The sequence below is a fragment of the Coregonus lavaretus genome (assembly GCF_964263955.1).
Source record: "Coregonus lavaretus genome assembly, contig: HAP1_SCAFFOLD_3332, whole genome shotgun sequence".
In the NCBI taxonomy this organism is placed as follows: Eukaryota; Metazoa; Chordata; class Actinopteri; order Salmoniformes; family Salmonidae; genus Coregonus; species Coregonus lavaretus.
Window position 1 is genome coordinate 40,677 of NW_028162796.1, and position 24,048 is coordinate 64,724.

General features: G+C 48.4%; 1 protein-coding gene across 1 annotated transcript; it reads right to left on the minus strand.

The window, feature by feature from the left end:
- Nucleotides 1-162: 162 nt before the first annotated feature.
- LOC311118834 (zinc finger SWIM domain-containing protein 6-like) lies at nucleotides 163-12,332 on the minus strand (the record flags this gene model as incomplete). The annotated part of the gene is made up of 5 exons (XM_084193612.1): nucleotides 163-4,401; nucleotides 6,204-6,285; nucleotides 6,420-6,583; nucleotides 6,713-6,870; nucleotides 12,197-12,332. Coding segments are annotated over 5 exons (1,406 nt in total), but the record flags the coding sequence as incomplete, so codon positions are not given.
- Between the last annotated feature and the right edge of the window lie 11,716 nt (nucleotides 12,333-24,048).

Genomic DNA, 24,048 nt, shown 5'->3' on the forward strand with positions numbered 1-24,048 from the left:
ACAGAACAACTGGATCCAGTGAGTGATTCTTAGTGATTTTCCTGATTGAGCTCCACTCGCTGGTCTGTTTCTATGCCGACCAACGCATTCTTTCGAGCAACCTTGTGTATCAGAATGAGATGTACTGTAACCATCCAATACAAAACCAAGAAGCCCAAAATGTACCTTTCAAAAAAACTTACTTTAATTAAAACAACAACAAAAAATCAATCATCGACTCATTAACAAGATTATAAAACAGTGATTTTAGTTACATAAATAAATTGATATCGGTGTATCAAATCTTAATTTCATAAGCATGTATACATGGATCATTGTAATAAATAAAGTGGGAAAACAGAAGATTCCATTTCCTACACGAACAGAAAAAATCAAATAGCTAGAAAGAAACTGAGGAAATCCTTTCATTAGAGGACGAGAGACACAGGACAAAGTTTTCCACCAAACACACATGAGGAAATGCTTCGTTAAAAGCACAGAGAGTTTACAGAGCCATTCAGTTACTAATTAAGGACACTAAAGCTGGGACCAAGGTGGCTTGGCTTTCACTTCTTGGAACGTGTTTGGTTGTTAGAACTCCTGTTTGGTTACTTTAAAGCGTTAAGACAAGGCAAGAGAAAAGGCTGTTTCTTCTTTACAGAACAAAAGAGAAAGAACTTTAAAAAAAACAGAAAAATAAAGAAACACGACAAGTTATTAGTACAATAGCCGGACCTCATACAGGAAGAGAGACACACTGGTCTGGTCTGTGGCGTGTTCAGAGGCAAGCAGACATTGCAGCGGAGCACAACTCTTGTCCTGAAGGGTCACAGCCCTGCTGGTTTTAATAGATCAATTAGTATCACTGACTGACCTAGCTTTCACGCCACTGGTTAGCCAGGTATAACTCTAAAGCCTGGGATTACCAGGTAAGGAAGAGAACCAGCAGACCCGGTGGCCTTCGAGGACCAGAGTTATACACAACTGGATGTTGGTCATTTCTCAACAGCTGATCAATGTTATGATGCCATGTAATGAAAAATCAATGCTCTGGTTACCATATGACATGCATCAATGGAATACTGTATATCAGTCAAATACATAAATCTGTTCATTGTGAAAAGTGACCCGAGAGCACAAGAGCATATTTTCACTGTACTCCAATACCTTTGAATAGATACCAAATCAAACTGTTGATAGCAGTTCAATAATCTGAACCAATGTCTTAGTACTGACACTACCCTTGTGAGCCTACAGTAACCCTCCGTTAGCAAGGCCAAGTCAGTCTTTCTGATGTGTTCTGTGGTAAAAAAATAAGAAAAAAAGACTCACAGAAAAAGAGCAAGCTACAGCGGCTTCAAGTATTTCACATTCCATAGAATACTCTGTATAAATTAGTTAACATATACTTTCGAATCCTCCATATTCAGACTTATACTATCGTATATATACACAGTACAATAAATGCTTGCTCGTATCGTTTTGTTTTCCTGTACTCGTTCCTTCTTCCTTTTTCCTGTTAGTTTTAGAGAAATCCCTGAGAACGTCTTTTGACAGTTGCTGAAGGTTCTACACATAGAATAGGCCTATTAAAACTGTATTATAATGGAATTCTAATTATCCTATGGTTCCACACGCACAGAAAGCATTGACACTGGCCCTTTCCGGAGCTACACTCACCTATTTTACAGATGTGGGATCTTAATTTGAGCCAGATTGCTACAGCAGGAAAATAATCCTGCAGCAACAGGACATTTGAATTATTATGTAGATTATAATTAATGGGCATTTTTGTAGGGGTTGATCCATTTTTCGTAAGGGAAAATCAAGTCTGAAATTGTGTAAAAGTGGAAGTTACAAACTTCAGAAGCCTCTTTAAACCTCAAAATACGCTACAAGTAAAACATTTCCTGCATTGCAGGAAAGTTCTACTGTAACAGGGTGATCAAATTAAGATCCTACATCTGTACAACTAGAACCCTGGTAACTATGGTACTGTAATTAGTTACCCAGCCTGTATTCTTGTGAAAACAAAAACAGCCAGGTCACCAGGCTAGTCTTCTGATCCACCTGGTTTCTAATGTATTTCTTCCATTTCCAAAAACTTTTTTAACTAACACCAATACAGTACATTTAGTAAAGACTGGGTTAAACTGGAGAAGGTATGAGGCAATGTCTCCAGAAACTGTTCATCATAAGACTTGAACCAGTAGCTAACCCACAATTACAGGTTTGTTGGTTCTAAGTACATTGTGCACTGTAAAAAATAATAAAAATCCTGTTGTTTTTACGGTAACTTACTGGCAGCCGGTTAGTTACCTGTAAGTTACTGTAAAAAAAAAGTTACCGTAAATTCTGAATAAACTTTGGTTTAACAGTACATTACTGTAAACTTTACTGTAAACAGGATTTGTTTTTACAGTGTGGGATATTTCTGGCATAATACATCAAAATGCTGGTACTCTTTGATAATACTCCATATCCTCATCGTATGGTCCATGTGCCATTACTGTCGTCCTGCATTGTTGTCCTTAATCTAACACAGATAGTCATGATTACTGCATCTGAAACAACACCAGTCTGTTAAGACCATTATTCTAAAACTACAATCTAACTAATACCTATGACTCAGAGAAAACACAAGTGATGAGTCAACAGAAATGCTAATGGTGGTTTTCTCATGGAGCCGAGCTGTGCAGTGCTTCCAATAGTCAGTAGGTCTGTGTGGTTTTAAAGCCATAGTGTCTCTTTGAGGCTGCCAATGTGTTTTTACACGAGCGCTTTCGCACAAGGGCCTTAAGCCACTTGACAACATATACTCATAAAACCAATATATAAAATGGGGGGATGCTAATAATAATAAACATTTGAGAAAGAGCTATTTCAGTTATCAGCTTTTTTCTCTCGCACACACGTAAAGAAATACACACACAACATTCACAACGTGACATATTTCCTCTTCTGAAAATAAAACACACATAGTACTGTACACATAGTAATAATAATAATCATAATAGTAATAATGTTGATAACAATAACAACAGCAAGAACAATAATACCATGTGGCTCTGTAAAGATTGTTTTCCTTCTTCTTTTGCTTTGTCCTCCAACTCTTCACTTGTCCATGTTTAAGTTCAAAGAAGTTCAAAAGGCAGACTCAAGTTAATATAAAAGTACTAGGGGCCGACCCTGGTCAGCCAAACCTTTCCCTAGGGGCCGACCCTGGTCAGCCAAACCTCCCCCTAGGGGCCGACCCTGGTCAGTCAAACCTCTCCCTAGGGGCCGACCCTGGTCAGCCAAACCTCTCCCTATGGGCCGACCCTGGTCAGCCAAACATCCCCCTAGGGGCCGACCCTGGTCAGCCAAACCTCTTCCTAGGGGCCGACCCTGGTCAGCCAAACCTCTACCTAGGGGCCGACCCTGGTCAGCCAAACCTCCCCCTAGGGGCCGACCCTGGTCAGCCAAACCTCTTCCTAGGGGCCGACCCTGGTCAGCCAAACCTCCCCCTAGGGGCCGACCTTGGTCAGCCAAATCTCTCCCTATGGGCCGACCCTGGTCAGCCAAACCTCTCCCTCACCAGCATCATGAGTTTCTTCTTGCCCTTGTAGATCTGTTTGAGGTTGTCTATAAACTGTGTGAACTGGATGTGTCCATCCTGGGCCATGAGGAACGTCTCCCGGGCCTTCCCCAGGAACTCTATGAACTCACTGTAGTGGCGCGGGCTGATGTGCGTGAGGCGAGAGTGGGTGGTGTTGATGTAGGCCCCGATGGTGGCATCCAGCAGCTGCCTGAGTGGAGCCTTGTCCAGCGACATCAGCTTCCCAGAGTTCCTGCGGCTGTGCAGCGCTGACACCAGCCCCGGCGTGGTCAGTGTGCACCGCCGCAAAATATCAGACAGCACCGTGGCACACTTCACACTCTTCACCACCAGGGGGATGACGGCCGCCAGCTCGTTCTTTCCCAGCGAGTGACTCAGAGCGCAGGCCCACAGCACGTCATTGATGGCTGGGTGGGTATCCTGGTTGTAGCTGAGGTTTAGATGAGCCATGGCTAACGTGGCTAACTTGTACGCCCTCATAGGGTACCCCCTGTGCTCCATGTACCTAGCTATCGTGAACAGCTGTGTGTAGCTCATCCCAGTGGTGGCCGCGTCCAGAACAATCTGGTAGGCTGTCTCGAAGGCGATGTGGTCCTTCTCGCAGAGGGTGAGGGCAGAGAGGGCACAGTTCTGTGGGTCCTTCATGGCACACTGCAGGGCCAGGGTCCGGGCAGAGGAGGCCAGGTTCTCCTGCTGATGACAGTCCAGGTGCAGCCGGACGATGGTGGTGTTGGACATGACGGTGGTGGCCACGATGCTGGTGGCTTCGGTCGGGGTGAAGAGGGTGTACCAACTCTGCATGATGCTGTCCAACGCATACACCCCTGGGACAGACACACACACGCACACACACACACAAAAGAGGGGGAAGTCAGGGGATTAGCAGGGTAATTTGAATAACAATATATATTTTGAAGCCCTCATCATGAACTAAATATGTACTGAACTAAATATGAACTAAATACAGTGAGCTCCAAAAGTATTGGGCCACTTGACACATTTTATGTTGTTTTGTCTCTGTACACCAGCACTTTGGGGGGGGGGGGGGGGGTTCTACTAAGCTAACATATGGAATTGTTTTAAGATGGTCATAGTAACGATAATTTAGCTATTTGATTTAGAAATGTAAGACCCCTTAAGGGGTTTATTTGATGAAACATTGAATTTGGCATCACTGCTATTAGCATTGAATAACAGATTCACTACATGGAACAAGATAGTCCCCCCAAAAATCGAAAGGAATTTTGTTCTGAAGTGACTGTCCTATATCTGAGAGATATAAGAAAGATCAGGAAAACATGTATTTAATTAAAAAAAATTATATATATATTTTTACATTTAACCCCTTATTTTAGGCACTAAACTACCTCCATATACACTTCCATTAATTGTTTTAACTGGTACCGGGGACCTTTAGATGAGTCTTGTGAGGCTTGTGGGCTTGTAGAGCAAAACAACCAACATGTACGTGTTCATGAGAGACTCACCTTCCCACAGAGGAGTCATATTAGTGTGTAGACCAAACTGTTCGGACGCTACAGACAGAAGTTTACAGAAGAGGCTGTACCGACTTCAGATGAGTCCTGTGACGCTTGTGGGGGTTATAGAGCAAAACGGAGAACACCATCGTGTTCGCGAGAGTCTCATCTTTGTTTGTAGGCCAAACCGTTCGGACGCTACAGACATTTTTGTGAGAAGACCGATTTTCGGGATGTCTCATGGTCTGACAAACACCGCTCTAGCTCTGCCACCTTTCACCGCAGATGCAAAAAAGTAGATATCGCTAGCTTAAACAGACGGATTCTGATGGGGATTTTTGAATTATGTTAATTCGATTTCCTCGGGGCCGCGGAAATTGTAGGAGAACGGTTAAAGTGCAGACTGTCAGCTTTCATTTGAGGGGTTTTTCATCCATATCGGGTGAACCGTTTAGAAATTACAGCACTTTTTGTACATAGTCCCCCCATTTTAGGGCACCAAAACTATTGGGACAACTTCACTTATGTGTATTCAAGTAGTAAAAAGTTAAGTATTTGGTTCCATGTTCATAGCACACAATGACTACATCAACCTTGTGACTCTACACATTTGTTGGATGCATTTGGTGTTTGTTTTGGTTGTGTTTCAGATTATTTTGTGCCCAATAGAAATGAACGGTAAATAACGTATTGTGTCATTTTGGAGTCAATATTATTGTAAATAAGAACCGAACATGTTTCTGAACACTTCTACATTCATGTGGAGGCTACTATGATTACGGATAATCCTGAATTAATCGTGAATAATGATGAGAAAGAAAGTTTCAGACACACAAATATCATACCCCCAAGACATGCTAACCTCTCACTATTACAATAACAGGGGAGATTAGCATTTTTTGGTGGGGTATGATATTTATGCCTCTCTAACTTTCTCACTCATCATCATTTCTAAATGGTTCACCCGATATGGATGAAAATACCGTAAAATTAAAGCTTATAGTCTGCACTTCATAGTCATTGTATCATTTCAAATCCAAAGTGCTGGAGTAGAGAGCCAAAACATTCCAACATGTGTCACTGTCCCGATACTTCTGGAGCTCACTGTATGAGGTATATCATAGAAAGGGAAAACATTGTACACTTACCTACTTCGGTGGCACAGGTAACTAACCACCGTACCATCTCCCTCCTCCTCCAGTTCAACGTAGACAGGGTTATCCTCATCACCTGTGAATGAGAGACAGTTAGGGATGGGAGAGAGGTGTGTGAGTGTGTGTCTGTCCGTCCGTCCGTCCGTCCGTCCGTCCGTCCGTCCGTCTGTCTGTCCGTCTGTCCGTCTGTCCGTCTGTCCGTCTGTGTACCTGTAGCCCAAGCTCCAGTGAGACTTTGAGCAGTGTGATGTCTGGCAGGCTGTCCATCAGAGTAGCGATCTTGAAGGCGTCCTGGCCCAGTTTAAAGATGTGAGATGAGGAGTGGATGTTCTTCTGGATGGACTCTAGTACAGTCTCCAGCTTACGACTATCACCTGGATCAACAGGACAACACACATACAGTACAATGAGAAAGGGACCCAAATGTGAGAGTGTGTGTGTGTGTGTGTGTGTGTGTGTGTGTGTGTGTGTGTGTGTGTGTGTGTGTGTGTGTGTGTGTGTACCTTTGGCTGCGGTGAGCATGGTGGAGGCCAGTTCACACTGCTGGGACTCTATGTGGGTGAGTGTGAACCAGCGAGGGTAACGGTTAGGGACCACAGACACCATGTGATGGGGTCGCGACAGGTCACCTGACGAGGCTGTGGACTCCAACACAGGCAACCTGAGGAGCACAGAAAAACCATATGGCTGATTTGCATCACACACACACACACACACAAACATACACACACTAGCACGTACATACACACACACGTGCGCACACACACACACGCGCACGCACGCACACATGTACATACACATGATAGCACGCACACACACAAACATACGCAAGTGCACAGTGTAATCAGCAATGGACCTGGAGTGCATTAAAAGGTGTTGGCATACTGCAATTTACTTACAACCAAGTCCTTTATTACAGAACTGAAGCAACAGTAGCATAAGGACCGCTTTCTTGACTTGAATTGCTGGTAATGAAGAACATAGGTTTGTTACACGTTCTACTGTATAATAGTGCTGGGCGATATGGGCAAAATATCATATCACGATATTTTTCTCATTTTTGACGGTATTTTCTGTTTCTGAATAATAAAAAAAGTCTAAATATGTTTTATGAGTAGTGCATTACCCTAGGATGGCAGTAAATTAATTATAAGTGGTTTTAATGGCTTTCTACATTCTGGTTGTTTTATACTCAACCAAACTAGGACAAAACTGACAGTTAAGTAGTCCAATTTGTAGAACTTTTCATTTATTTAGCACTGTATAAAAATACCTTTATAGACAGTATTGTAAAAATCCATACCGGTATGTGGATCCATACCAGTATACCTTAAAAGACGATGTACCTCCCAGCCCTAGTGTAAACAGGCTTTATAGGTCTTACGCATCTGCAGACAGACAGACACTGAAGTATACAGTATTCTTCTCTTCATGTCTGCTACTGTGGGCAGCTCATCTCACATTCAACCCTCTTCTTCCAGCCCAGTTTCAAAGGTCTCTCTCGCTGCTTTGAAAGAGAAGAGAACCTGGGCAGATCTCAACCAATCACAAAGTTAATTGAGTCCATGGGGAAATTAGGGGATTCACCTTCCAGCCCTCTATGCCTGGACACACATCAAACACATACCTATACACACATTCACACACATCAGAGCATGCATCCGCAGACGCCCATGACCACACACACAAAAATACACATAAAAGCAATGTTACAAGGCTATGCTAAATGGCAGTTTGATTTCAGAGAAAAGGGTCAGAGATACTATTGCTACCTGAGGAATACCTCCAAAATCTGTATCTAAAATTGATCATTAACTGAAGTCTGTTGGGCCCAGACAAGGTAAAAGGGGTAGGCCTGGTCAACAGTATGACTAGATAAAGGTGAGAAAAAGCAAGACGAGAGCTGTTTGAGTGTGAACACCGAGACTTGGTGTGAAATGGAGACGTGCCGATGCCATAGCAACAAGGGGTTCGTTCCAAACACATCTAAAGAGCTGCTAAAACCTCCATCACACTGGGGGATTCTGGACCATTGCTGGGGTAGAATGAAGCAAAAAGTCTCTCCCTAAAGATGGAACCCTCGTCAACATTCCTACCTTTGTGTGACTTACAGAGAACCACTGGTGGGGATTGATTGTGAAGCTTTTATAAGCCAAGCTTGGAAAGTACTCAATGTTTGAGTGAAAATCCTAACTGTCTGGGCAATTTTTAATTAATTTTTGTACCCGTTTTCTCCCCAGTTTCGTGTTATCCAATTGGTAGTTACAGTCTTGTCCCATCGCTGCAACTCCCGTACGGACTTGGGAGAGGCGAAGGTCGAGAGCCATGCGTCCTCTGAAACACGACCCTGCCAAGCCGCACTGCTTCTTGACACACTGCTCGCTTAACCCGGAAGCCAGCCGCACCAATGTGTTGGAGGAAACGCCGTACAACTGGCGACTGCAGTCAGCGTGCATGAAACCGGCCCGCCACAAGGAGTCACTAGAGCGTGATGGACAAGGAGATCCCGGCCGGCCAAACCCTCCCCTAACCCGGACGACGCTGGGCCAATTGTGCGCCGCCTCATGGGTCACCCGGTCGCGGCCGGCTGCGACACAGCCTGGGAACCCGGGTCTGTAGTGACGCCTCTAGCACTGCGATGCAGTGCCTTAGACCGCTGCACCACTCAGGAGGCCCTGGGCTATTGTTGTTCAGTGCAATGACACAGAAGCTGCATCTTCTATTCCACCTAAAAAAACAAATCCATTGCTAGTGTAAATGACGTCACGCTGCTTGCTTAGAGAGTACCAATTCCTCCAGATTCGGGCCCATACCTGGCGCAAACTTGAGACCTCTGCCTTGCTAGCACACGTGACCGCCCTCCTGAAGCGTCTTACCAGCCGCTCCATGGAAAAGCTAGCTATTAGGCAGCGCAAGTGGGGACACTTCAGGCTGAGGAGTACGTTTTACACATCCCCCATGTGCTACACTAGCACTAATATTCTCCTCTCTCTCTCCTCCTCAAACTCACATAGCCTACAGGTATTTATTAACAGTGACTTCACAAGCTAGGCTACACGCCAACCATAAACATTATGATCTTTCCACATCAACTACACTGTAAACACTAAATGCCGTGTTACAGCCAATACTCATAACACACCATCAGTCCCAAGCCACTGATGAAGGCAGCTGTGGTGTCAGATTGGTCCTGTGGCACTATAGCGCCCTGTCACGGCAGAATGGGATGCTAGATAAGATAGATAAGATAGATAGATAGATACAGTGAGGGAAAAAAGTATTTGATCCCCTGCTGATTTTGTACGTTTGCCCACTGACAAAGACATGATCAGTCTATAATTTTAATGGTAGGTTTATTTGAACAGTGAGACAGAATAACAAAAAAAAAAAAAAAAAAACGCATGTCAAAAATGTTAGAAATTGATTTGCATGTTAATGAGGGAAATAAGTATTTGACCCCCTCTCAATCAGAAAGATTTCTGCCTCCCAGGTGTCTTTTATACAGGTAACGAGCTGATATTAGGAGCACACTCTTAAAGGGAGTGCTCCTAATCTCAGTTTGTTACCTGTATAAAAGACACCTGTCCACAGAAGCAATCAATCAATCAAACAGATTCCAAACTCCCCACCATGGCCAAGACCAAAGAGCTCTCCAAGGATGTCAGGGACAAGATTGTAGACCTACACAAGGCTGGAATGGGCTACAAGACCATCGCCAAGCAGCTTGGTGAGAAGGTGACAACAGTTGGTGCGATTATTCGCAAATGGAAGAAACACAAAATAACTGTCAATCTCCCTCGGCCTGGGGCTCCATGCAAGATCTCACCTCGTGGAGTTGCAATGATCATGAGAGCGGTGAGGAATCAGCCCAGAACTACACGGGAGGATCTTGTCAATGATCTCAAGGCAGCTGGGACCATAGTCACCAAGAAAACAATTGGTAACACATTACGCCATGAAGGACTGAAATCCTGCAGCGTCCGCAAGGTCCACCTGCTCAAGAAAGCACATATACAGGCCCGTCTGAAGTTTGACAATGAACATCTGAATGATTCAGAGGAGAACTGGGTGAAAGTGTTGTGGTCAGATGAGACCAAAATCGAGCTCTTTGGCATCAACTCAACTCGCCGTGTTTGGAGGAGGAGGAATGCTGCCTATGACCCCAAGAACACCATCCCCACCGTCAAACATGGAGGTGGAAACATTATGCTTTGGGGGTGTTTTTCTGCTAAGGGGACAGGACAACTTCACCGCATCAAAGGGACGATGGACGGCGCCATGTACCGTCAAATCTTGGGTGAGAACCTCCTTCCCTCAGCCAGGGCATTGAAAATGGGTCGTGGATGGGTATTCCAGCATGACAATGACCCAAAACACACAGCGAAGGCAACAAAGGAGTGGCTCAAGAAGAAGCACATTAAGGTCCTGGAGTGGCCTAGCCAGTCTCCAGACCTTAATCCCATAGAAAATCTGTGGAGGGAGCTGAAGGTTCGAGTTGCCAAACGTCAGCCTCGAAACCTTAATGACTTGGAGAAGATCTGCAAAGAGGAGTGGGACAAAATCCTTCCTGAGATGTGTGCAAACCTGGTGGCCAACTACAAGAAACGTATGACCTCTGTGATTGCCAACAAGGGTTTTGCCACCAAGTACTAGGTCATGTTTTGCAGAGGGGTCAAATACTTATTTCCCTCATTAAAATGCAAATCAATTTATAACATTTTTGACATGCGTTTTTCTGGATTCTTGTTGTTGTTATTCTGTCTCTCACTGTTCAAATAAACCTACCATTAAAATTATAGACTGATCATGTCTTTGGCAGTGGGCAAACGTACAAAATCAGCAGGGGATCAAATACTTTTTTACCTCACTGTAGATAGATAGATACTGTATATCCAGTTCTATTATAGTCTGGTCCTGGTTTCTGGTGAACATCAGTAAGACTACTGAACTCTTTACCTCCTGGTTTTCACCCTCAGACAAAGTAAACACATCACAAATGTCTATTCACTTCCCCAATCTATCCATCACAGCATCCGCTGGAAGACCTCTACTCAAGACCTCTTCCTTATATACAAAAGCTCCCCAAGCCACTGCAAAGACTATCAGTCGAGGCTACATGGAAGAGTAATTTGACAGTTTTGCTGGATACGAATCTTCATAAATTCCTGCGATATTCCATCCGCCCTGCACTAGTGAAATCAGCTGGGTGTGCGTACAGTACATTCACACTACTTCCTTGAGCTGAATATAACTCTTCCTTAGCGCTAAGCAGCGGTGTGAATAAGGAGAGGCTGTCTGAGTCTATGATGGTGTTCTAATGGGTTGATAAAAGCCAGTCCTTTTACCTAGCTCTCTATTTAACCAGCAGCCCCTGTCCCGTGGGTGTGGGAAGGTATACGCTGATATCATAATACGCCAGCACCACGCTACATTGAACACATTAATTATGTGCTGAGCAGACAGACTGACAGACACTCGGGTCCCTGGAGTAGCTAGAAGTGGCCACATTATTTTACCTCACCCTCTCCTTCCACAGGGGCTGGGTGGGGAGAGAGGAGGGTTGGGGAGGGCGGGAGCTGAGGCCTGACTAAGGAAACGCAGTTTGAGGAACAAAATGGTGTACTTTCCTTACACTCAAGCCACTGTTTTCGGCTTGCATATTTCAGTGCCCAATGATGCGTGACGTAGCTCTCATTCATTGACCATCATTTAGCGTCACCACATTGTTAGCATTGTTCAAAGAGAAGCTGAATGAGTAGCGAATGGTTGAGAGGTATTGGTGTTAGCCATGTAGCTGTCCTGTCGCTGCAGACCAGGTGTGTGTGAGCCTACTGATTACACACATTAATTAAACTCTCATTAACATCATTAATATTCACTGATCCAGCTCGCCCTACCAACAACATTGAAACAGAGCCACTCCATCTGCATAACACACGCACGCGCACACACAGACACACAACTAATGATAAAAGAGAGAGACTCACCGCATGGCTCTCAGAGCAATCTTGTATGCCAGTTCAGCGTCGTGAGGTAGGAGAGAGGTGAAGAGATATCGGGTGAAGGTGTGCATGGGAACACTCTCTCTGTGGACAATCTCTCCGTGGCCACTGTATGGCCCACCTGGAGGCACAAGGAGAGAGGAGGAACATGTTAACACATGACAGAAGACACGTGGTGCAGACAGGAAGAGAGGGTGAAACAGTTTGCAGATGGAACAATTAAAGACGGAAATATCAGTTGCAAAAATAGGAAATACTTTCATTCAATTTTGGTCTGTGGAGTCACAGTAGGGAGAATGTGTGCGTACAGTATACTTGTGTGTGTGTTATTGCGTGGCTAGACAGTTGCTTTCATAGTTTCCTCCTTCCAGTCCAGAGGAGAAAGGGTCACGCAGCACAAAGCAGTCTCCATGACGTGTTGAATGGGCAATATGTGCAGACTAGGCCTCCCTCCCCTCCGCTGGGTTATTTTAGACTGAACAGGCCCCCCGACCACAGACCACAACACACCCCACTAGTCTCTCTTAGGCCTTACAGCCTGGGACTCAGTTACCAACCAGGCCAGAGGTAGGTGTTCGTCCTAGGCAGAGGCAGGGGTTAGGGTGGGGTTTAGGGTGGGACTGGAGGTTTGAGGGCTGGGTCTCCGAGATGGCCTACCATCTCTCCCACTCCCATAACCAAACCCCAGCAGTCACATTCTGTGCCAATACAAGATTACAGTACAGTGTGTCAGTGTCTGTCAGCGTCTGTCTGTGTCTGTCTGTGTCTGTCTGTGTCTGTCTGTATGCTGACACAATGTCCCTGGTGTTACTTTGTGAGGCTTATTTTGGTCTGGCTTAAGGCAGTTCTAGTTATATTTACACCACTAAATGAAAGATTACAAATATTGAGGAGTGAAATGCGGTATTTCCTGCTTCTGCATTAGCGTAGGGCTTTGTGGCTTTGGAGACAAGTACAGAGGGAGGAAGAGACTAGGAGAGAAGGAGAGAAAGAGACTAGGAGATAAGGAGAGAGAGAGGAAGAGACTAGGAGAGAAGGAGAGAGGAAGAAAGAGACTAGGAGAGAAGGAGGGAGAAACACTAGGAGATAAGGAGAGAGAGAGAGGGAAGAGACTATGAGAGAAGGAGGAAGAGACTATGGAGAGAGGAGAGAGGGAGGAAGAGACTAGGAGAGAAGGAGAGAGAGAGGAAGAGACTAGGAGAGAAGGAGAGAGTGAGAGAGAAGGTGAGAGCGAGGAAGAGACTAGGAGAGAAGGAGAGAGAGAGACTAGGATAGAAGGAGAGAGGAAGGAAGAGACAAGGAGAGAAGGAGAGAGAGAGAGACTAGGATAGAAGGAGAGAGGGAGGAAGAGACAAGGAGAGAAGGAGAGAGGGAGGAAGAGACTAGGAGAGAAGGAGAGAGAGAGGAAGAGACTAGGAGATAAGGAGACGGAAGGAGAAACTATGGAGAGTAGGAGAGAGGAAAGACTAAGAGAGAGGAGAGAGGGGAGGAGAGGCTAGGAGAGAGGAGAGGAGAGACTAAAAGAGAGGAGAGAGGGGAGGAGAGACTAGGAGAGAGGAGAGGAGAGACTAGGAGAGAGGAGAGGAGAGACTAGGAGAGAGGAGAGGAGAGACTAGGAGAGAGGAGAAGAGAGAGGAGAGAGGAGAGAGAGGACGAGACTAGGAGAGAAGGAGAGAGGGAGGAAGAGACTAGGAGATAAGGAGAGAGGGAGGAAGACACTATGAGAGAGGAGGAGAGTCTAGGAGAGAGAGGGTAGGAGAGACTAGGAGAGAAGGAAGGAGAAGCTAGGAGAGAGGCGAGAGGGGAGGAGAGACTAGGAGAGAGGAGAGAGGGGAGGAGACTAGAAGAGAGAGGGTAGGAGAGACTAGGAGAGATGAGAGAGAGGAAGAGACTAGGAGAGAGGGAGGAAGAGACCAGGAGATAAGGAGAGAGAGAGGACGAGACTATGGAGAGAGGCGAGAGGGAGGATTAGACTAGGCGATAAAGAGAGAGGGGAGGAGAGACTAGGAGAGAGGAGAGAGGGAGGAGAGACTAGGAGAGATGGAGAAAGAGACTAGGAGATAAGGAGAGATGGAGGAAGAGACTAGGAGAGAGGGAGGAAGAGACTAGGAGATAAGGAGAGAGGGGAGGAGAGACTAGGAGAGAGGAGAGAGGGGAGGAGAGACCACGAGAGAGGAGAGAGGCCAGGAGAGACTAGGAGAGAGGAGAGAGGGCAGGAGAGACTAGGAGAGAGGAGAGAGGGCAGGAGAGACTAGGAGAGAGGAGAGAGGGAACGAGAGGCTAGGAGAGAGGAGAGAGGGAACGAGAGGCTAGGAGAGAGGGAGGAAGAGACCAGGAGATAAGGAGAGAGAGAGGACGAGACTATGGAGAGAGGCGAGAGGGAGGATTAGACTAGGCGATAAAGAGAGAGGGGAGGAGAGACTAGGAGAGAGGAGAGAGGGAGGAGAGACTAGGAGAGATGGAGAAAGAGACTAGGAGATAAGGAGAGATGGAGGAAGAGACTAGGAGAGAGGGAGGAAGAGACTAGGAGATAAGGAGAGAGGGGAGGAGAGACTAGGAGAGAGGAGAGAGGGGAGGAGAGACCACGAGAGAGGAGAGAGGCCAGGAGAGACTAGGAGAGAGGAGAGAGGGCAGGAGAGACTAGGAGAGAGGAGAGAGGGCAGGAGAGACTAGGAGAGAGGAGAGAGGGAACGAGAGGCTAGGAGAGAGGAGAGAGGGAACGAGAGGCTAGGAGAGAGGGGAGAAGGGAGGAGAGATCAGGAGAGACTAGAGAGGGGAGGAGAGACTAGGAGAGAGGAGAAAGGAGAAAGGGAAGGAGAGGCTAGGAGAGGAGAGAGGGAGGAAGAGACTATGGAGAAAAAAGAGAGAGAGGAAGAGACTAGGAGATAAGTAGAGAGGGAAGGAGAGACTAGAAGTGAGGAGAGAGGGGAGGAGAGACTAGGAGAGAGGAAGAGACTAGGATATAAGGAGAGAGGGAGGAAGAGACTATGGAGAGAGGAGAGAGGGAGGAAGAGACTAGGAGATAAGGAGAGCGAGACGAATGAGACTAGGAGGTAAGGGGAGAGAGAAGGAGAGACTATGGAGAGAGTACATTTACATTTACATTTTAGTCATTTAGCAGACGCTCTTATCCAGAGCGACTTACAGTTAGTGAACACACCTTTTTTCATATATATATATATATATATTTTTTTTTTACATCCCTGCTGGCCATTCCCTCCCCTACCCTGGACGACACTAGGCCAATTGTGCGCCGCCCATGAGTCTCCCGGTCGCGGCCAGCTGCGACAGAGCCTGGATTCGAACCAGGATCTCTAGTTAGCACTGCGATTCAGTGCCTTAGACCACTGCGCCACTCAGGAGACTAGTAGAGGGGAGGAAAGACTAGGAGAGAGGAGAGAGGGGAGGAGAGACTAGGAGAGACTAGAGGAGAGAAGTAGAGAGGGAAGGAGAGACTAGGAGAGAGGAGAGAGGGGAGGAAAAACTAGGAGAGAGGATAGAGGGGAAGAGACTAGGAGATAAGGATAGAGGGAGGAAAAGACTATGGAGAGAAAAGAGAGAGAGAGGAAGAGACTAGGAGATAAGGAGAGATGGAGGAAGCGACAAGGAGAGATGGAGGAAGCGACAAGGAGAGAGGGAGGAAGAGACTAGGAGATAAGGAGAGAGGGAGGAAGAGACCAGGAGATAAGGAGAGACAGACTAGGAGAGAAGGAGAGAGGGAGGAGAGAGGAGAGAGGGGAGGAGAGACTAGGAGAGAGGAGAGAGGGGAGGAGAGACTATGAGAGAGGAGAGAGGCCAGGAGAGACTAGGAGAGAGGAGAAGGGGAGGAGAGACTATGAGAGAGGAGAGAGGGCATGAGAGACTAGGAGAGAGGAGAGAGGAGAGGAGGGAATAGTAGAGAGAGGAGAGATGGAACGAGAGGCTAGGAGATGGGGGAGGAGAGACTAGGAGACAGGAGAGCGGGAAGGAGAGGCTAAGAGAGAGGAGAGAGGGGATGAGAGACTAGGAGAGAGGAGAAAGGAGAAAGGGAAGGAGAGGTTAGGAGAGGAGAGAGGGAGGAAGAGACTAGGAGAGAAGTAGAGAGGGAAGGATAGACTAGGAGAGAAGTAGAGAGGGAGGAAGAGACTAGGAGGGAAGGAGAGAGAGAGAGGAAGAGACTAGGAGGGAAGGAGAGAGAGAGCTAGGAGAGAAGGAGAGAAGGAGGAAGAGACTATGGAGAGAGGAGAGAGGAAGGAATAGACTAGGAGAGAAGGAGAGACTAGGAGATAAAGAGTGAGGGAGGAAGAGACTGGGAGAGAAGGAGAGAGAGAGGAAGAGACTAGGAGAGAAGGAGAGAGGGAGAAAGAGACTAGGAGAGAGGGGAGGAGAGACTAGGAGAGAGTAGAGCGGGAAGGAGAGACTAGGAGAGAGGAGAGAGGGAAGGAGAGAATAGGAGAGAGGGGAGGAGAGACTAGGAGAGAGGAGATGGGGAGGAGAGACTAGGAGAGAGGAGAGAGGGGAGGAGAGACTAGTAGAGAGGAAAGGAGACACTAGGAGAGAGGAGAGTAGAGACTAGGAGAGTGGAGAGTAGAGACTAGGAGAGAGGAGAGGAGAGACAAGAGAGGGAATGAGAGACTAGGAGAGAGAAGAGAGGGAAGGAGAGACTAGGAGAGAGGAGAGAGGGAAGGAGAGACTAGGCGAGAGTAGAGAGGGAAGGAGAGAGGGACGGAGGGACAAGGAGAGAAAAGAGAGCGAAGGCGAGACTAGGAGAGAGAAGAGAGGGGAGGAGAGACTAGGAGAGAGGAAAAGAGAGGAGAGAGGAAAGGAGAGACTAGGAGAGAGGAAAGGAGAGACTAGGAGAGAGGAAAGGAGAGACTAGGAGAAAGGAGAAAGGGAAGGAGAGGCTAGGAGAGGAGAGAGGGAGGAAGAGACTAGGAGAGAAGTAGAGAGGGAAGGATAGACTAGGAGAGAAGTAGAGAGGGAGGAAGAGACTAGGAGGGAAGGAGAGAGAGAGAGGAAGAGACTAGGAGGGAAGGAGAGAGAGAGCTAGGAGAGAAGGAGGAAGAGACTATGGAGAGAGGAGAGAGGAAGGAATAGACTAGGAGAGAAGGAGAGAGACTAGGAGATAAAGAGTGAGGGAGGAAGAGACTGGGAGAGAAGGAGAGAGAGAGGAAGAGACTAGGAGAGAAGGAGAGAGGGAGGAAGAGACTAGGAGAGAGGGGAGGAGAGACTAGGAGAGAGTAGAGCGGGAAGGAGAGACTAGGAGAGAGGAGAGAGGGAAGGGGAGAATAGGAGAGAGGGGAGGAGAGACTAGGAGAGAGGAAAGGAGAGACTAGGAGAAAGGAGAAAGGGAAGGAGAGGCTAGGAGAGGAGAGAGGGAGGAAGAGACTAGGAGAGAGGGGAGGAGAGACTAGGAGAGAGGAGATGGGGAGGAGAGACTAGGATAGAGGAGAGAGGGGAGGAGAGACTAGTAGAGAGGAAAGGAGACACTAGGAGAGAGGAGAGTAGAGACTAGGAGAGTGGAGAGTAGAGACTAGGAGAGAGGAGAGAGGGGAGGAGAGACAAGGAGAGAGAAGAGAGGGAATGAGAGACTAGGAGAGAGAAGAGAGGGAAGGAGAGACTAGGAGAGAGGAGAGAGGGAAGGAGAGACTAGGCGAGAGTAGAGAGGGAAGGAGAGAGGGACGGAGGGACAAGGAGAGAAAAGAGAGCGAAGGCGAGACTAGGAGAGAGAAGAGAGACTAGGAGAGAGGAAAATAGAGGAGAGAGGAAAGGAGAGACTAGGAGAGAGGAAAGGAGAGACTAGGAGAAAGGAGAGAGGGGAGGAGAAACTAGGAGAGAGGAGAGAGGGAAGGAGAGACTAGGAGAGAGTAGAGAGGGAAGGACAGAGTAGGAGAGAGGAGAGACTAGGAGAGAGGAGAGAGGGTAGGAGAGACTAGGAGAGAGGAGAGAGGGGAGGAGAGACTAGGAGACAGTAGAGAGGGGAGGAAAGACTAGGAGAGAGGAGAGAGGGGAAGAGACTAGGAGATAAGGAGATAGGGAGGAAAACACTATGGAGAGAAAAGAGAGAGAGAGGAAGAGACTAGGAGAGAAGGAGAGAGAGAGACTAGGAGATAAGGAGTGAAGGAGAGAGAGAGACTAGGAGATAAGGAGTGAGGGAGGAAGAGACTGGGAGAGAAGGAGAGAGAGAGGAAGAGACTAGGAGAGAAGGAGAGAGGGAGGAAGATACTTGGAGAGAAGGAGAGAGGGAAGGAGAGACTAAGAGATAAGGAGTGAGGGAGGAAGAGATAAGGAGTGAGGGAGGAAGAGACTAGGAGAGAGGGGAGGAGAGACTAGGAGAAAGGAGAGGGGAGGAGAGACTAGGAGAGAGGAGATGGGCAGAGAGACTAGGAGAGAGGGAAGGAGAGACTAGGAGAGAGGAGAGAAGGAAGGAGAGACTAGGAGAGACTAGAGCGGGCATGAGAGCCAAGGACAGATGAAAGGTGAGACTAGAAGAGAGGAGGGTAGAGACTAGGAGAGATAAGAGAGGGAAGGAGAGACTAGGATAGAGGAGAGAGTGGAGGAGAGACTAGGAGAGAGTAGAGAGGGGGGAGACGCTAGGAGAGAGTAGAGAGGGAAGGAGAGACTAGGAGAGAGGAGAGAGGGAAGGAGAGACTAGGCGAGAGGAGAGAGGGAAGGAGAGACTAGGCGAGAGTAGAGAGGGAAGGAAAGACTAGCAGAGAGGGAAGGAGAGACTAGGAGAAAGGGAAGGAAAGACTAGGAGAGAATAGAGAGGGAAGGAGGGACTAGGAGAGAAAAGAGAAGGAAAGAGAGACTAGGAGAGAAGGGAGGAGAGACTAGGAGAGAGGAGAGAGGGAGGGACAGACTAGGAGAGAGGAAAGACAAGGAGAGAGGAGAGAGGGGAGGAGAGACTAGGAGAGGGGGGAGAGGGCAGGAGAGACTAGGAGAGAGGAGAGATGGGTGGAGAAGCTAGGAGAGAGGAGAGAGGGAAGGAGAGACTAGGAGAGAGTAGAGGGGAGGAAAGACTAGGAGAGAGGAGAGAAGGGAGGAGAGACTAGAAGAGAGAAGAGAGGGGAAGAGACTAGGAGATAAGGAGAGAGGGAGGAAGAGACTATGGAGAGAAAAGAGAGAGAGGAAGAAACTAGGAGAGAAGTAGAGAGGGAAGGAGAGACTAGGAGAGAGGAGAGAGGGGAGGAGAGACTAGGAGACAGTAGAGAGGGGAGGAAAGACTAGGAGAGAGGAGAGAGGGGAGGAAAGACTAGGAGAGAGGAGAGAGGGGAGGAGAGGCTAGGAGAGACTAAAAGAGAGGATAGAGGGGAAGAGACTAGGAGATAAGGAGAGATTGAGGAAGAGACAAGGAGAGAGGGAGGAAGAGACTAGGAGATAATGAGGAAAAGACTAGGAGATAAGGAGAGAGGGAGGAAGAGACCAGGAGATAAGGAGAGACAGACTAGGAGAGAAGGAGAGAGGGAGGAGAGAGGAGACAGGGGAGGAGAGACTATGAGAGAGGCCAGGAGAGACTAGGAGAGAGGAGAGAGGAGAGGAGGGAATAGTAGAGAGAGGAGAGATGGAACGAGAGGCTAGGAGAGGGGGGAGGAGAGACTAGGAGAGAGGAAAGGAGAGACTAGGAGAGAGGAAAGGAGAGACTAGGAGTGAGTAGAGAGGGAAGGAGAGACTAGGAGAGAGGGAAGGAGAGACTAGGCGAGAGTAGAGAGGGAAGGAGAGACTAGGAGAGAGGGAAGGAGAGGCTAGGAGAGAGGGAAGGATGGAAAAGGAGAGAAAAGATAGCGAAGGCGAGACTAGGAGAGAGGAGAGAGGGGAGGAGAGACTAGGACAGAGGAGAGAGGGAAGGAGTGACTAGGAGAGAGGAAAGGAGAGACTAGGAGAGAGGAAAGGAGAGACTAGGATAGAGTAGAGAGGGAAGGACAGAGTAGGAGAGAGGAGAGACTAGGAGAGAGGAGAGGGGGAAGGAGAGACTAGGAGAGAGGAGAGAGGGGAGGAGAGACTAGGAGAGACTATAAAAGAGGAGAGAGGGGAAGAGACTAGGAGATAAGGAGAGAGGGAGGAAAAGACTATGGAGAGAAAAGAGAGAGAGAGGAAGAGACTAGGAGAGAAGTAGAGAGGGAGGAAGAGACTAGGAGAGAAGGAGAGAGAGAGACAAGGAGATAAGGAGTGAGGGAGGAAGAGACTGGGAGAGAAGGAGAGAGGGAGGAAGATACTTGGAGAGAAGGAGAGAGGGAAGGAACGACTAAGAGATAAGGAGAGAGGGAGGAAGAGACTAGAAGAGAGGGGAGGAGAGACTAGGAGAAAGGAGAGAGGGAAGGAGAGACTTGGAGAGAGGGAAGGAAAGACTAGGAGAGAGGAGATGGGGCGGAGAGACTAGGAGAGAGTAGAGAGGGGGGAGACGCTAGGAGAGAGTAGAGAGAGAAGGAGAGACTAGGAGAGAGGAGAGAGGGAAGGAGAGACTAGGCGAGAGTAGAGAGGGAAGGAGAGACTAGCAGAGAGGGAAGGAGAGACTAGGAGAGAGGAGAGAGGGAAGGAGGGACTAGGAAAGAAAAGAGAGGGAAAGAGAGACTAGGAGAGAGGAGAGAGGGGAGGAGAGACTAGGAGAGAGGAGAGAGGGAAGGTGAGACTAGGAGAGAAGAAAGGAGAGACTAGGAGAGACTAGGAGAGAGGAAAGGAGAGAGGAAAGGAGAGACTATGAGAGAGGAAAGGAGAGACTATGAGAGAGGAAAGGAGAGAGGAGAGGAGAGACTAGGAGAGAGGGAAGGACGGACTAGAGAGGGAAGGATAGACTAGGAGAGAGGAGAGAGGGGAGGAGAGGAGAGGAGAGAGGGGAGAGGGGAGGAGATAGGGAAGGAGGTACTAGGAGAGAGGAGAGAGGGGAGGAGAGACTAGGAGAGAGGAGAGAGGGAAGGAAAACTAGGAGAGAGGAGAGAGGGGAGGACAGACTAGGAGAGAGGAGAGACTAGGAGAGAGGAGAGAGGGAAGGATGGGCTAGGAGAGAGGAGAGAGGGAAGTAGAGACTTGGAGAGAGTAGAGAGGGAAGGAGAGACTAGGAGAGAGGAGAGAGGGAAGGAGAGACTAGGAGAGAGGAGAGAGGGAAGGAGAGAGGAAAGAGGGGAGGAGAGACGAGAGAGGGAAAGAGAGACAAGGAGAGACTAGGAGAGAGGAGAGAGGGAAGGACGGACTAGAGAGGTAAGGATAGACTAGGAGAGAGGAGAGAGGGGAGGAGAGGAGAGGAGAGAGGGGAGAGGGGAGGAGAGAGGGAAGGAGAGACTAGGAGAGAGGAGATAAGGAAGGAGGGACTAGGAGAGAGGAGAGGAGAGACTAGGAGAGAGGAGAGAGGGAAGGAGAGACTATGAGAGAGTAGAGACTAGGAGAGGGGAGGAGAGCCTAGGAGAGAGGAGCGAGGGAAGGATAGGCTAGGAGAGAGGAGAGAGGGGAGGAGAGACTAGGAGAGAGGAGAGAGGGAAGGAGAGAGGAGAGAGGGAAGGAGAGAGGAAATAGGGGAGGAGAGACGAGAGAGGGAAAGAGAGACAAGGATAGAGGAAAGGAGAGACTAGGAGAGAGGAGAGAGGGAAGGAGGGACTAGGAGAGAGGAGAGAGGGAAGGAGAGACTAGGAGAGAGGAGAGAATGGAGGAGAGACAAGAATAGAGGAGAGATGAAAGTAGAGACTAGGAAAGAGGAAAGGAGATACTAGGAGAGAGGAAAGGAGAGAGGAAAGGAGAGACTAGGAGAGAGGAAAGGAGAGAGGAGAGGAGAGACTAGGAGAGAGGAGAGAGGGAAGGACGGACTAGAGAGGGAAGGATAGACTAGCAGAGAGGAGAGAGGGGAGGAGAGGAGAGGAGAGAGGAGAGGAGAGACTAGGAGAGAGGAGAGGAGAGATTAGGAGAGAGGAGAGAGGGGATAGGCTAGGACAGAGGAGAGTAGAGACCAGGAAAGAGGAGAGAGGGGAGGAGAGACTAGGAGAGAGTAGAGAGGGAAGGAGCGACTAGGATAGAGGAGAGAGGGGAGGAGAGACTAGGAGAGAGTGGAGAGACTAGGAGAGAGTAGAGAGGGAAGGAGAGACTAGGATAGAGGAGAGAGGGGAGGAGAGACTAGGAGAGAGTGGAGAGACTAGGAGAGAGTAGAGAGGGGAGGAGAGGCTAGGAGAGACTAGGAGAGAGGAAAGGAGGGACTAGGAGAGACTAGAGAGGGGAGGAGAGACTAGGAGAGAGGAAAGGAGAGACTAGGAGAGAGGAGAGAGGGGAGGAGAGACTAGGACAGAGTAGAGAGGGGAGGAGAGACTAGGAGAGAGGAGAGGAGAGACTAGGAGAGAGGGGAGGAGAGACTAGGAGAGAGGAGAGACGGTTGGAGAGGTTAGGAGAGAGGAGAGAGGCTAGGTGAGAGGAGTGTAGAGACTAGGAAAGAGGAGAGAGGGGAGGAGAGACTAGGAGAGAGAAGAGAGAGACAAGGAGAGACTAGGAGAGAGGAGAGGAGAGACGAGAGAGAGAAGGAGAGACTAGGAGAGAGGAGAGAGAGAAGGAGAGAGAGAAGGAGAGACTAGAGAGGGGAGGAGAGACGAGAGAGGGAAAGAGAGACAAGGAGAGACTAGGAGAGAGGAGAGAGGGGAGGAGAGACGAGAGAGGGAAAGAGAGACATGGAGAGAGGAAATGAGAGACTAGGAGAGAGGAGAGAGGGAATGAGGGACTAGGAGAGAGGAGAGAGGGAAGGAGAGACTAGGAGAGAGGAAAGGAGAGACTAGGAGAGAGGAAATGAGAGACTAGGAGAGAGGAAAGGAGAGACTAGGACAGACTAGGAGAGAGGAGAGAGGGAAGGACAGACTAGGAGACAGGAGAGAGGAGAGGAGAGGAGAGGAGAGGAGAGGAGAGAGGGGAGGAGAGGGGGGAGGAGAGACTAGGAGAGAGGAGAGAGGGGAGGAGAGACTAGGAGAGAGGAGAAAGGGAATGCGAGACTAGGAGAGAGGGAAGGTGAGACTAGGAGAGAGGGAAGGAGAGACTACGAGAGAGGAGAGAGGGAAGGAGGGACTAGGAGAGAGGAGAGAGGGAGGAGAGACTAGGAAAGAGGAGAGAGGGGAGGAGAGACTAGGAGAGAGGGGAGGAGTGACTAGGAGAGAGGAGAGAGGGGAGGAGAGACTTGGATAGAGGAGACAGGGAAGGAGAGACTATGAGAGAAGAGATAGTGAAGGAGAGACTAGGAGAGACTAGAGAGGGGAGGAGAGACTAGGAGAGAGGAAAGGAGAGACTAGGAGAGAGGGATGGAGAGACTAGGAGAGAGGAGAGAGGGGAGGAGAGACTTTGAGAGAGGGGAGGAGAGACTAGGAGAGAGGAGTGAGGGGAGGAGAGACTAGGAGAGAGGAGAGAGGGGAGGAGAGACTAGGAGAGAGGAGAAAGGGAATGCGAGACTAGGAGAGAGGGAAGGTGAGACTAGGAGAGAGGGAAGGAGAGACTAGGAGAGAGGGAAGAAGAGACTACGAGAGAGGAGAGAGGAAGGAGGGACTAGGAGAGAGGAGAGAGAAAAAGGAGAGGGAGTGACTAGGAGAGAGGAGAGAAGAGACTTGGATAGAGGAGACAGGGAAGGAGAGACTAGGAGAGAAGAGATAGTGAAGGAGAGACTAGGAGAGACTAGAGAGGGGAGGAAAGACTAGGAGAGAGGAAAGGAGAGACTAGGAGAGAGGGGAGGAGAGACTAGGAGAGAGGAGAGAGGGGAGGAGAGAGTAGAGGAAGAGAGGGAAGGAGTGACTAGGAGAGAGGAGAGAGGGGAGTGACTAGGATAGAGGAGAGGAGGAAGAGGGAGAGAGGGTGGAGGGAGTGGTGAGTGAGGTGTGTGGGTGGAGAGTAGGGGTGTGTGGAGGTGG